The 15,554-nt window shown below is 38.8% G+C and overlaps 1 protein-coding gene across 1 annotated transcript in view; it reads left to right on the forward strand.

Annotated features, from left to right (window-relative positions):
• The window catches only part of LOC128642647 (Golgi-associated plant pathogenesis-related protein 1-like), a 93,268-nt gene that overhangs the window by 13,159 nt on the left and 64,555 nt on the right, over window positions 1-15,554 (forward strand). The window contains exon 3 of the mRNA XM_053695429.1: window positions 11,129-11,252. Coding sequence (XP_053551404.1) covers window positions 11,129-11,252 — 124 coding nt within the window. The remainder of the gene's footprint in view (window positions 1-11,128; window positions 11,253-15,554) is intronic.

Here is a 15,554-nt window from a genome sequence, read left to right on the forward strand (position 1 = left end):
TCGATCCAAATTTCTTTGAAAAAACGTAATCTGCCCCCTACCAGCTGAGCTGGAATGAGGGCCGCACCTTCATGTGGACTTAGAAGCTGGCTTTGCTTTTCTAGAAGGCTTGGATTTATTCCAGACTGGAGATGGTTTCCAAACTGAAACTGCTCCTGAGGATGAAGGATCAGGCTTTTGTTCTTTGTTGAAACGAAAGGAATGAAAACGATTATTAGCCCTGTTTTTACCCTTAGATCTTTTATCCAGCGGTAAAAAAGTTCCTTTCCCACCAGTAACAGTTGAGATAATAGAATCCAACTGAGAACCAAATAATTTATTACCCTGGAAAGAAAGGGAAAGTAGAGTCGATTTAGAAGACATATCAGCATTCCAAGTTTTAAGCCATAAAGCTCTTCTAGCTAAAATAGCTAGAGACATAAACCTGACATCAACTCTGATAATATCAAAAATGGCATCACAGATAAAATTATTAGCATGTTGAAGAAGAATAATAATGTTATGAGAATCATGATCTGTTACTTGTTGCGCTAAAGTTTCCAACCAAAAAGTTGAAGCTGCAGCAACATTCGCCAAAGATATAGCAGGTCTAAGAAGATTACCTGAACACAAATAAGCTTTTCTTAGAAAGGATTCAATTTTCCTATCTAAAGGATCCTTAAAGGAAGTACCATCTGCCGTAGGAATAGTAGTACGTTTAGCAAGGGTAGAGATAGCCCCATCAACTTTAGGGATTTTGTCCCAAAACTCTAATCTGTCGGACGGCACAGGATATAATTGCTTAAAACGTTTAGAAGGAGTAAATGAATTACCCAAATTATTCCATTCTCTGGAAATTACTTCAGAAATAGCACCCGGAACAGGAAAAACTTCTTGAATAACTACAGGAGATTTAAAGACCTTGTCTAAACGTTTAGATTTAGTATCAAGAGGACCAGAATCCTCAATTTCTAATGCAATTAGGACTTCTTTAAGTAAAGAACGAATAAATTCCATTTTAAATAAATATGAAGATTTATCAGCATCAACCTCTGAGACAGAGTCCTCTGAACCAGAAGAATCATTAGAATCAGAATGATGATGTTCATTTAAAAATTCATCTGGATAAAGAGAAGTTTTAAAAGATTTTTTATGTTTACTAGAAGGAGGAATAACAGACATAGCCTTTTTAATGGATTCAGAAACAAAATCTCTTATGTTATCAGGAACACTCTGAACATTAGATGTTGATGGAACTGCAACAGGTAATGGTACTTTACTAAAGGAAATATTTTCTGCATTAACAAGTTTGTCATAACATTTAATACAAACAACAGCTGGAGGAACAGCTACCAAAAGTTTACGACCAATAACGAAGCCTAAGCCTCAAGATAGAGAAAGTGCGCTGACAAGCTAAAAGTATACACACCACATTAAAGGATATTTACATTTATTAAATGAAATAGACAAATTACATCAAAAATATATAGAAATTAGCGGTAGGGACGTCTCCCTTGTATAAAAAATAATACTAGTCCGTGCAAATATTTGCAAATAGCAGCTAACAATTAGTAGGATGTAAATAAATGTTAAAAAACAAATGTTAAAAAACAATCAATCTTAAATATATGGCATAACATTGATACTATTCATAAAAGCAAGGATTATTAATAAAAACAAGCACCAAGTCCAGAAATATAATCACAGTGTAGATGGCCGTGTGCAAATGAGCATCAATATTGTAGCATTACGGCTTGAATTCGTAACAAATTGGTGCCACAAACAGATACAATGTACTGTACCGTGAATCAAGAAGGTACTTGGAGGGTGTTACCGAGGAAAGGGAATCTTACGGTCAAAGCTTGGACCTCGGCTGCAGTGACTGCCGTTCCTGGAAAGTTGCAGTGTACAGACCTCTGCACATGTGAGTCGGCGTCTGACGTCACAAACTTCCGCTCTTCTCAGGTAATGGGTTGTTGTTCCAGCAGCGTGAGAAAGAAAACAGCTGATTGCTGTGTGCTGATGAGAACTTGTTGCAAGAGCAGATTTAACTGCTGTAGATGTATCCGTTGTTCCAATAAACTGGTAGGGCACAAGTTATCCCTTACCTTGGGATATACAAAGATACTGGTAACCCGGGTTAAAGTTGCAGTACAGGCTGTACTGAGATATCCCTTAGTGTTTCAAAGATACAGTGTCACAGTGTCACATATGCAAGCGACGCGTTTCGCCCTCCCTTGGGCTTTATCTTGATAAAGCCCAAGGGAGGGCGAAACGCGTCGCTTATTGGAACAACGGATACATCTACAGCAGTTAAATCTGCTCTTGCAACAAGTTCTCATCAGCACACAGCAATCAGCTGTTTTCTTTCTCACGCTGCTGGAACAACAACCCATTACCTGAGAAGAGCGGAAGTTTGTGACGTCAGACGCCGACTCACATGTGCAGAGGTCTGTACACTGCAACTTTCCAGGAACGGCAGTCACTGCAGCCGAGGTCCAAGCTTTGACCGTAAGATTCCCTTTCCTCGGTAACACCCTCCAAGTACCTTCTTGATTCACGGTACAGTACATTGTATCTGTTTGTGGCACCAATTTGTTACGAATTCAAGCCGTAATGCTACAATATTGATGCTCATTTGCACACGGCCATCTACACTGTGATTATATTTCTGGACTTGGTGCTTGTTTTTATTAATAATCCTTGCTTTTATGAATAGTATCAATGTTATGCCATATATTTAAGATTGATTGTTTTTTAACATTTGTTTTTTAACATTTATTTACATCCTACTAATTGTTAGCTGCTATTTGCAAATATTTGCACGGACTAGTATTATTTTTTATACAAGGGAGACGTCCCTACCGCTAATTTCTATATATTTTTGATGTAATTTGTCTATTTCATTTAATAAATGTAAATATCCTTTAATGTGGTGTGTATACTTTTAGCTTGTCAGCGCACTTTCTCTATCTTGAGGCTTAGGCTTCGTTATTGGTCATATATTTGTGTCTGATACAAGCAGAGATTGTATCTTTAGAGTAAGTGTTTAGCAATACCATCCTTAGCGCGCACCAATCCACTTTTTTAAATTTATTACCAAAAGTTTACAGCAGATACACTTAGCTTTGGTAGTTCCAGCACCAGGCAGCGATTTTCCTGAAGTATCTTCTGACTCAGATGCAACGTGAGACATCTTGCAATATGTAAGAGAAAAAACAACATATGGAGCAAAATTGATCAAATTCCTTAAATGACAGTTTCAGGAATGGGAAAAAATGCAAAAGAACAAGCTTCTAGCAACCAGAAGCAATGAAAAATGAGACTTAAATAATGTGGAGACAAAAGCGACGCCCATATCTTTTTAGCGCCAAATAAGACGCCCACATTATTTGGCACCTAAATGCTTTTGGCGCCAAAAATGACGCCACATCTGGAACGCCAACATTTTTGGCGCAAAAGAACGTCAAAAAATGACGCAACTTCCGGCGACACGTATGACGCCGGAAACAGAAAAGATTTTTTGCGCCAAAAAAGTCCGCGCCAAGAATGACGCAATAAAATGAAGCATTTTCAGCCCCCGCGAGCCTAACAGCCCACAGGGAAAAAGTCAAATTTTTAAGGTAAGAAAAAATAATTGATTCAAATGCATTATCCCAAATATGAAACTGACTGTCTGAAAGAAAGGAATGTTGAACATCCTGAGTCAAGGCAAATAAATGTTTGAATATATATATTTAGAACTTTATAAAAAAGTGCCCAACCATAGCTTTAGAGTGTCACAGAAAATAAGACTTACTTACCCCAGGACACTCATCTACCTGTAGTAGAAAGCCAAACCAGTACTGAAACGAGAATCAGTAGAGGTAATGGTATATATAAGAGTATATCGTCGATCTGAAAAGGGAGGTAAGAGATGAATCTCTACGACCGATATCAGAGAACCTATGAAATAGACCCCGTAGAAGGAGATCATTGAATTCAAACAGGCAATACTCTCTTCACATCCCTCTGACATTCACTGCACGCTGAGAGGAAAACCGGGCTCCAACCTGCTGCGGAGCGCATATCAACGTAGAATCTAGCACAAACTTACTTCACCACCTCCATAGGAGGCAAAGTTTGTAAAACTGATTTGTGGGTGTGGTGAGGGGTATATTTATAGGCATTTTGAGGTTTGGGAAACTTTGCCCCTCCTGGTAGGAATGTATATCCCATACGTCACTAGCTCATGGACTCTTGCTAATTACATGAAAGAAAGATAAGTTTTTCGTTTCATATCCCTTTAACCCCTTGAGTGCTAACGACGGTTTAGAGCCGTCGCTAGCACTCAACCACCTTTTTTGCAATCTGGGGGCTCCTACCGACTCTAGTGATCGGCCTGTATAGTGACAGGCATCACTGGGGCTTCCCGTTACGTGCGGTGACGTCATGCGCAATGACGTGATGATGTCACTGCCCAACTTTATTTAAAATTGACAATACAAAGTATAGGGAAAGTGGGCAAGCTGCTTAGAAGCCTGTATCTCAGGCATCTAAGCAGCTACAGATCCACAAGACCCACCATTGGAAAGGTAATCACTTAACCTTTCCAATGTTATAAGTCTTGGGGATATGAGGAGGGGGGAAAAGTCAAAAATAATTTTTTGGGGAAATAGTAAAAAACAGAAAAAAAATTAAATCCAGCTTAGCACTCAATAAATTAAATAACTTTCCAGTTTTCTTCTGTTATCAAATTTCCTTCATTCTCTTGGTATCTTTTGTTGAAGATGCAGCAATGGACTATTGGGAGCTAGCTGAGCACATCGGGTGAGCCAATAGCAAGAGGCATTGAGGTGTAGTCACCAATCAGCAGCTAGCTCCCAATAGTGCATTACTGCTCCTGAGCCTACCTAGGTATGCTGTTCAGCCAAGGATACCAAGAGAGTAAAAGTAACTTGGAAAGTTGTTTAAAGTTGCAGGCTCTATCTGAATCATGAAAAAACATAATTTATGTAAGAACTTACCTGATAAATTCATTTCTTTCATATTAACAAGAGTCCATGAGCTAGTGACGTATGGGATATACATTCCTACCAGGAGGGGCAAAGTTTCCCAAACCTTAAAATGCCTATAAATACACCCCTCACCACACCCACAAATCAGTTTAACGAATAGCCAAGAAGTGGGGTGATAAGAAAAAAAGTGCGAAGCATATAAAATAAGGAATTGGAATAATTGTGCTTTATACAAAAAAATCATAACCACCACAAAAAAGGGCGGGCCTCATGGACTCTTGTTAATATGAAAGAAATGAATTTATCAGGTAAGTTCTTAAATAAATTATGTTTTCTTTCATGTAATTAACAAGAGTCCATGAGCTAGTGACGTATGGGATAATGACTACCCAAGATGTGGATCTTTCCACACAAGAGTCACTAGAGAGGGAGGGATAAAATAAAGACAGCCAATTCCTGCTGAAAATAATCCACACCCAAAATAAAGTTTAACGAAAAACATAAGCAGAAGATTCAAACTGAAACCGCTGCCTGAAGAACTTTTCTACCAAAAACTGCTTCAGAAGAAGAAAATACATCAAAATGGTAGAATTTAGTAAAAGTATGCAAAGAGGACCAAGTTGCTGCTTTGCAGATCTGGTCAACCGAAGCTTCATTCCTAAACGCCCAGGAAGTAGATACTGACCTAGTAGAATGAGCTGTAATTCTCTGAGGCGGAATTTTACCCGACTCAACATAGGCAAGATGAATTAAAGATTTCAACCAAGATGCCAAAGAAATGGCAGAAGCTTTCTGGCCTTTCCTAGAACCGGAAAAGATAACAAATAGACTAGAAGTCTTACGGAAAGATTTCGTAGCTTCAACATAATATTTCAAAGCTCTAACAACATCCAAAGAATGCAACGATTTCTCCTTAGAATTCTTAGGATTAGGACATAATGAAGGAACCACAATTTCTCTACTAATGTTGTTGGAATTCACAACTTTAGGTAAAAATTCAAAAGAAGTTCGCAACACCGCCTTATCCTGATGAAAAATCAGAAAAGGAGACTGACAAGAAAGAGCAGATAATTCAGAAACTCTTCTAGCAGAAGAGATGGCCAAAAGGAACAAAACTTTCCAAGAAAGTAATTTAATGTCCAATGAATGCATAGGTTCAAACGGAGGAGCTTGAAGAGCTCCCAGAACCAAATTCAAACTCCAAGGAGGAGAAATTGACTTAATGACAGGTTTTATACGAACCAAAGCTTGTACAAAACAATGAATATCAGGAAGAATAGCAATCTTTCTGTGAAAAAGAACAGAAAGAGCGGAGATTTGTCCTTTCAAAGAACTTGCGGACAAACCCTTATCTAAACCATCCTGAAGAAACTGTAAAATTCTCGGTATTCTAAAAGAATGCCAAGAAAAATGATGAGAAAGACACCAAGAAATATAAGTCTTCCAGACTCTATAATATATCTCTCGAGATACAGATTTACGAGCCTGTAACATAGTATTAATCACGGAGTCAGAGAAACCTCTTTGACCAAGAATCAAGCGTTCAATCTCCATACCTTTAAATTTAAGGATTTCAGATCCGGATGGAAAAAAGGACCTTGCGACAGAAGGTCTGGTCTTAACGGAAGAGTCCATGGTTGGCAAGATGCCATCCGGACAAGATCCGCATACCAAAACCTGTGAGGCCATGCCGGAGCTATTAGCAGAACAAACGAGCATTCCCTCAGATCTGGACAGATACCTGGGAAGTTTCTTGTTTAGATGAGAGGCCATCAGATCTATCTCTGGGAGCCCCCACATTTGAACAATCTGAAGAAATACCTCTGGGTGAAGAGACCATTCGCCCGGATGCAACGTTTGGCGACTGAGATAATCCGCTTCCCAATTGTCTACACCTGGGATATGAACCGCAGAGATTAGACAGGAGCTGGATTCCGCCCAAACCAAAATTCGAGATACTTCTTCATAGCCAGAGGACTGTGAGTCCCTCCTTGATGATTGATGTATGCCACAGTTGTGACATTGTCTGTCTGAAAACAAATGAACGATTCTCTCTTCAGAAGAGGCCAAAACTGAAGAGCTCTGAAATTGCACGGAGTTCCAAAATATTGATCGGTAATCTCACCTCCTGAGATTCCCAAACTCCTTGTGCCGTCAGAGATCCCCACACAGCTCCCCAACCTGTGAGACTTGCATCTGTTGAAATTACAGTCCAGGTCGGAAGAGCAAAAGAAGCCCCCTGAATTAAACGATGGTGATCTGTCCACCACGTTAGAGAGTGACGAACAATCGGTTTTAAAGATATTAATTGATATATCTTCGTGTAATCCCTGCACCATTGGTTCAGCATACAGAGCTGAAGAGGTCGCATGTGAAAACGAGCAAAGGGGATCGCGTCCGATGCAGCAGTCATAAGACCTAGAATTTCCATGCATAGGGCTACCGAAGGGAATGATTGAGACTGAAGGTTTCGACAAGCTGTAATCAATTTTAGACGTCTCTTGTCTGTTAAAGACAGAGTCATGGACACTGAATCTATCTGGAAACCTAGAAAGGTTACCCTTGTTTGAGGAATCAAAGAACTTTTTGGTAAATTGATCCTCCAACCATGATCTTGAAGAAACAACACAAGTCGATTCGTATGAGACTCTGCTAAATCTGAATGAATCGGAATATGCAGATATGCATCCTGTAAATCTATTGTGGACATATAATTCCCTTGCTGAACAAAAGGCAATATAGTCCTTACAGTAACCATCTTGAACGTTGGTATCCTTACATAACGATTCAATAATTTTAGATCCAGAACTGGTCTGAAGGAATTCTCCTTCTTTGGTACAATGAAGAGATTTGAATAAAACCCCATCCCCTGTTCCGGAACTGGAACTGGCATAATTACTCCAGCCAACTCTAGATCTGAAACACAATTCAGAAATGCTTGAGCTTTCACTGGATTTACTGGGACACGGGAAAGAAAAAATCTCTTTGCAGGAGGTCTCATCTTGAAACCAATTCTGTACCCTTCTGAAACAATGTTCTGAATCCAAAGATTGTGAACAGAATTGATCCAAATTTCTTTGAAAAAACGTAACCTGCCCCCTACCAGCTGAACTGGAATGAGGGCCGTACCTTCATGTGAACTTAGAAGCAGGCTTTGCCTTTCTAGCAGGCTTGGATTTATTCCAGACTGGAGATGGTTTCCAAACTGAAACTGCTCCTGAGGACGAAGGATCAGGCTTTTGTTCTTTGTTGAAACGAAAGGAACGAAAACGATTGTTAGCCCTGTTTTTACCTTTAGATTTTTTATCCTGTGGTAAAAAAGTTCCTTTCCCACCAGTAACAGTTGAAATAATAGAATCCAACTGAGAACCAAATAATTTGTTTCCCTGGAAAGAAATGGAAAGTAGAGTTGATTTAGAAGCCATATCAGCATTCCAAGTCTTAAGCCATAAAGCTCTTCTGGCTAAGATAGCCAGAGACATAAACCTAACATCAACTCTAATAATATCAAAAAATGGCATCACAGATAAAATTATTAGCATGCTGGAGAAGAATAATAATATCATGAGAATCACGATTTGTTACTTGTTGCGCTAGAGTTTCCAACCAAAAAGTTGAAGCTGCAGCAACATCAGCCAATGATATAGCAGGTCTAAGAAGATTACCTGAACACAGATAAGCTTTTCTTAGAAAAGATTCAATTTTTCTATCTAAAGGATCCTTAAACGAGGTACCATCTGACGTAGGAATGGTAGTACGTTTAGCAAGGGTAGAAATAGCCCCATCAACTTTAGGGATTTTGTCCCAAAATTCTAACCTGTCAGGCGGAACAGGATATAATTGCTTAAAACGTTTAGAAGGAGTAAATGAATTACCTAATTTATCCCATTCTTTGGAAATTACTGCAGAAATAGCATTAGGAACAGGAAAAACTTCTGGAATAACCGCAGGAGCTTTAAAAACCTTATCCAAACGTATAGAATTAGTATCAAGAGGACTAGAATCCTCTATTTCTAAAGCAATTAGTACTTCTTAAGTAAAGAGCGAATAAATTCCATCTTAAATAAATATGAAGATTTATCAGCATCAATCTCTGAGATAGAATCCTCTGAACCAGAAGAGTCCAAAGAAACAGAATGATGGTGTTCATTTAAAAATTCATCTGTAGAGAGAGAAGATTTAAAAGACTTTTTACGTTTACTAGAAGGAGAAATAACAGACAAAGCCTTCTTTATGGATTCAGAAACAAAATCTCTTATGTTATCAGGAACATTCTGCACCTTAGATGTTGAGGGAACTGCAACAGGCAATGGTACATTACTAAAGGAAATATTATCTGCTTTAACAAGTTTGTCATGACAATTATTACAAACAACAGCTGGAGGAATAGCTACCAAAAGTTTACAGCAGATACACTTAGCTTTGGTAGATCCAGCAGGCAGTGATTTTCCTGTAGTATCTTCTGGCTCAGATGCAACGTGAGACATCTTGCAATATGTAAGAGAAAAAACAACATATAAAGCAAAATAGATCAAATTCCTTATAAGACAGTTTCAGGAATGGGAAAGAATGCCAAATATCAAGCTTCTAGCAACCAGAAGCAAATGAAAAATGAGACTGAAATAATGTGGAGACAAAAGCGACGCCCATATTTTTTAGCGCCAAATAAGACGCCCACATTATTTGGCGCCTAAATGCTTTTGGCGCCAAAAATGACGCCACATCCGGAACGCCGACATTTTTGGCGCAAAATAACGTCAAAAAATGACGCAACTTCCGGCGACACGTATGACGCCGGAAACGGAAAAGAATTTTTGCGCCAAAAAAAGTCCGCGCCAAGAATGACGCAATAAAATGAAGCATTTTCAGCCCCCGCGAGCCTAACAGCCCACAGGGAAAAAAGTCAAATTTTTTGAGGTAAGAAAAATATGATAATTCAATGCATAATCCCAAATATGAAACTGACTGTCTGAAAATAAGGAAAGTTGAACATTCTGAGTCAAGGCAAATAAATGTTTGAATACATATATTTAGAACTTTATAAATAAAGTGCCCAACCATAGCTTAGAGTGTCACAGAAAATAAGACTTACTTACCCCAGGACACTCATCTACATGTTTGTAGAAAGCCAAACCAGTACTGAAACGAGAATCAGTAGAGGTAATGGTAAATATAAGAGTATATCGTCGATCTGAAAAGGGAGGTAAGAGATGAATCTCTACGACCGATAACAGAGAACCTTATGAAATAGACCCCGTAGAAGGAGATCACTGCATTCAATAGGCAATACTCTCTTCACATCCCTCTGACATTCACTGCACGCTGAGAGGAAAACCGGGCTCCAACTTGCTGCGGAGCGCATATCAACGTAGAATCTAGCACAAACTTACTTCACCACCTCCCTTGGAGGCAAAGTTTGTAAAACTGATTTGTGGGTGTGGTGAGGGGTGTATTTATAGGCATTTTAAGGTTTGGGAAACTTTGCCCCTCCTGGTAGGAATGTATATCCCATACGTCACTAGCTCATGGACTCTTGTTAATTACATGAAAGAAATGTTTTTTTGGGTTTTATGTCCCTTTAAGTACATCATTAAACGAATAGAGTATTATGTTCTGTTGTTGCTTTTTCAGTATCTATATTACTACTCTCTGCCATGTGATTCAAATACATTATAAACGTTATAAAACAATTAAACTAATTCTGAGTTTATTGTATCTTAAAGGGATATGAAACCCAAAAATTTTCTTTCGTGATTCAGATTGAGCATGAAATTTTAAGCAACTTTCTAATTTACTCCTATTATCAATTTTTCTTCGTTCTCTTGGTATATTTATTTGAAAAACAGGAATGTAAGCTTAGGACATTTAGCCACCAATCAGCAAGAGCTAACCAGGTTCTGAACCAAAAATGGGTGGACTCCTAAGCTTACATTCTGCTTCTCAAATAAAGATAACAAGAGCTTAAATAAAAACTGATAATAGGAGTAAATGAGAAAGTTGCTTAAAATTGCTGCTCTATCTGAATCATGAAAGATAACATTTGGGTTTCATGTCCCTTTAAAAAAAATACCCTTTGCATTGTCTAATTAAATATAAGGAATTGTCAAAAAAGAATAATATCTTATATGATAAATCTCTCTCTAATGCAACAGGTCACTTCACCCAGGTGGTCTGGAAGGACAGCAAACAGCTGGGAGTTGGAGTAGCCACCGATGGCAGAGGGACGTTCTATGTTGTTGGACAATACAGCCCAGCAGGGAATAGGAACTGCCCTGGGTATTTTGAGAGGAATGTTTTACCCGCCAGCAGAGCTTAACTACAAATAATGCCATAAATAAATCAAGATCAAAACCAGCAGCAGCCATCAGAGAGCCTGAGTCAGATAAACCTGTAAATGACCGGAAATGAGCCTGTGGTATTAAATTAGCAAATCTGCAGCTAGACTTTCATTGTAATATTAACATTAAATATGGCTCCCGGATTGTAGGAGTACTGCAGTATCTTTATTACTGATATTTGTTATCCTCACGTAATATTAACATTAAATATGGCTTAAAATTTAGAGAGTTAGTGTTTTTAACCGTGTAGCTGGCATGCCTGTTTGCTTATTTAATAAAGAATTGTAGTAAATGGGTATATGCAAATCTTTATTATTTATTTCTCATGCTATTTTTTTAATCAGCAGTAACTATTATTTAAACAGAGGGGGCGCGATCACATATACGGCGCAGGTTTCGGCGCAAGCGTGGAAACCTGCGCCGCCCATAATTTCACCTCGCACATCGGGGTATTACATATATGGGGCCCGGCATTTCCTAAGTGGCGTAAGTGGGATAAACTAGCGATGTCCAGAAATAAGCGTAAATACAAATTTCTGGAGTCGTCAGTGACTTACGGCACTTTTGAAACTGCCGGCGCCTAAGAAAATCTAAATCTCCCGTAACTGTCTAACATGCCTCCCAAAAATAAGCCCGACACGTATAACCCTTATATCCACATTCCCCCTCTCACTCCTAATAATAAATGTATTAACCCCTAGACCGACAACCCCCCACAACGCAATATGCCTATTTAAACTATTAACCCCTATATCCGCCATCAAACCCACACCGCAAGTAATAACTAAATTATTAACCCCTAAATCGCCATAGCCCACAACGCAATTAACCTAATCAAGTATTAACCCCTAAACCGCCATAGCCCACAACGCAATTAACCTAATCAAGTATTAACCCCTAAACCGCCATAGCCCACAATGCAATAAACCTAACCCCTAACCTAACCCCCCCTAACCTAACCCCACCTAGCCTAACCCCCCCTAGCCTACACCCCCAGCCTAACCCCCCCTAGCCTAACACCCCCTAAATGAACGAAAATTACCTAATTTACAAAATACTAAAGTTACTCTTAAATTACAAAAAACTAACACTACTTTAAAAATAAAAATATACTAAGTATAAATTAAAGGGGCAGTCTAATCAAAATTCTTGAGTAGACTGTCTCTTTAAGCTAGAATTACAGAAAATAAAAAAAACTAAGATTACAGAAAATAAGAAAATTACAAAATGTTAAACTAATTACACCTGATCTAACCCCCCTAATAAAATAAAAAAGCCCCCCAAAATAAACAAAAGCCTTACCCTATACTACATTACAAATAGCCCTTAAAAGGCCCTTTGCGTGGCATTGCCCCAAAGTAATCAGCTCTTTTACCTGTAAAAAAAGTACAATCCCCCCCAACATTACAACCCACCTCCCACACACCCCTACTCTAAAACCCACCCAATACCCCCTTAAAAAAAAACTAACACTTACCCCCTGAAGATCACCCTACCTTGAGCCGTCTTCACCCAGCCGGGCAGAAGTGGTCCTCCAGACGGGCAGAAGTCTTCATCCTATGCGGGCAGAAGTGGACCTCCAGACGGCCAGAAGTCTTCATCCAGGAGGCATCTTCTATCTTCATCCATCCGGAGCGGGTCCATCTTGAAGCCAACCGACGCGGAGCATCCTCTTCTTCCGACGACTCCCGACGAATGAATGTTCCTTTAAATGATGTCATCCAAGATGGCGTCCTTTGAATTCCGATTGGCTGATAGGATTCTATCAGCCAATTGGAATTAAGGTAGGAAAAATCCTTTTGGCTGATGCAATCAGCCAATCGGATTGAAGTTCAATCCGATTGGCTGATCCAATCAGCCAATAAGATTGAGCTTGCATTCTATTGGCTGTTCCAATCAGCCAATAGAATGCAAGCTTAATTCTATTGGCTGATTGCATCAGCCAATAGGATTTTTCCTACCTTAATTCCGATTGGCTGATAGAATCTTATCAGCCAATTGGAATTCAAGGGACACCATCTTGGATGACATCATTTAAAGGAACCTTTTTTTTTATTTATTTTGGCAGCCACCAGTGGGTACTACAGCAGAGTGCTATTTGAGCATGGGAAATGTTATTACAAGGTGTAAAGTATTAGCATTTGAGAGGATTTCTGAGTGTGCACTAAACTACTATGCACAGTGTGAGACAGACTTATATATAACATTCCAGTTTACTGCCCCTTTATAAAAGGACTTTCCAGATGCAAGGAGGCATTTTATCTAAGATTTTTACATCTGCATAAAATGTTATACTCTCAGACTAAGATTGCTCAGTGTTTGAACTGAGACAGGTTAACTTAAAACTGTTCATTTATACTGCAGCTGACTTAATTTTGAAATACATGCCAAGAAGCCTAAATTCTGCATTTGACCAGATCTAATGGTATGAGTACCACAGCTTATGGTTCCACCAAGACCATATAGAGTACAGCATTTTCAAAATCCATAAGTACAGCTGACAGATGGGAACATTTGTATACTATATCTAAAGTGGTGCTCTTGGTTGGGGAAAAAACAACAAACATATGTCAACATTTTAAAAGTACTTTTCTTCACCTAGCCATCTACCCAGATCATTAAAGGGACAGTCTACCATAGAATTGTTATTGTTTTAAAATATAGATAATCCCTTTATTACCCATTCCCCAGTTTTGCATAACCAACACAGTTATATTAATATACTTTTTACCTCTGTGATTACCTTGTATCTAGGAACCTTCTTCCACCCCCCTGATCACATGACTGTGACTGTTTATTATCTATTGTCTTGCAGTTAGCATTGTGTTGGGCTAAATCTTAAATAACTTTCTGTGCCTGAACACAGTGTTATCTATATGGCCCACGTGTACTTTCTGTCTCTTTGTGTTGAAAAGTGATTTAAAAGCATGTGATAAGAGGCAGCCCTCAAAGGCTTAGAAATTAGCACATGAGCCTACCTATGTTTAGTTTAAACTAAGAATACCAAGAGAAAAAAGCAAATTTGATGATAAAAGTAAATTGGAAAGTTGATTAAAATTAAAAGTCCTATCTGAATAATGAAAGTTTAATTTATACTAGACTGTCCCTTTAATGTACAATTTTGAATTCACAGAATTATTGTTATCATGCATGTCACACACTGTTGATTTAGGGGATGCAAGGTGCATAAATGTTTCCTCCTGTGAGTGTTTCTGTGGGTGTCTGTGTTTATGTCTTTGTGCTTTGGTTTGTGTCTCTATGAGTGTGTATGTATTTTTCTTCTGTGGGTCTCTCTGTGAGGGTGGGTGTGTATGTCTTTGTGCATTTTCTGTGGATGTCTGTGAGGGTGTGTGCATATGTCTTTGAGCATTTCTATGGGTGTCTCTGTGAGGGTGTGTGTATATGTTTGTCTTTGTGTATTTTCTCTGGATGCCTCTGTGAGGGTGGGTGTGTATGTCTGTGTTTTCTGTGGATGTCTCTGTGAGGGTGTGTGTGTGTATGTATGTCCGTGTTTTCTGTGGATGTCTCTGTGAGGGTGTGTGTATGTCTTTGTGTGTTTTCTGTGGATGTCTTAGTGAGGGTGTGTGTATGTATGTCTTTCTGTGTTTTATGTGGTTGTCTCTCTGTGTGCTGAGTGTCTGTTTGGGTATCTGTGTCTGAGTGTGTTTCTTTGCGTGTCTGCTAGAGTGTCTATATGTGAATCCTTATGTGTGAGTGTGTGTTTGTGTTTCAGTGTATGAGTGTGTCTGTGTGTGTGTATGTTACTACCTTTACAACATTTCCAAGTTTAAATAGACACTTAAGAATAAAGTGCATATAAAGTTTTTAGTCACTTGGTCAAAAATTGCACATGTCAAAGGAGGGGGGGGCCTTATCAATGGTTAAGTCAGGGGCCCCAAAATTTCTATTGGCGGCCCTGCCCTCAGCACCTGGATGAAGAGGGCCCAACATTGAATCAAGAGGAGCCGGATTCCCTATCAATAGGGTTAGTTAGGGCTTTTTTGGGGTGTTTTTTAGTTTTAAGAATGGGGTTTTTGTTTTTTGTTTATTATTGTCTAGCAAAGGTTTTTTGAGTTAGTTTTTGTCATTTTGGGGGTGGGGGATACTTGTAATGTAGATGTATTTTGTATTTATAGTTTGTATTTATTTTTATTTTTTTTAAAAAAAGCTCAAATAACTTTAGAGCAATGCCCTGGAAAAAGGCAATTTTAAGGGTTATTGTAATTTATTTTAGTGTTAG

This window comes from Bombina bombina, chromosome 12, assembly GCF_027579735.1.
Source record: "Bombina bombina isolate aBomBom1 chromosome 12, aBomBom1.pri, whole genome shotgun sequence".
NCBI classification, from domain to species: Eukaryota; Metazoa; Chordata; class Amphibia; order Anura; family Bombinatoridae; genus Bombina; species Bombina bombina.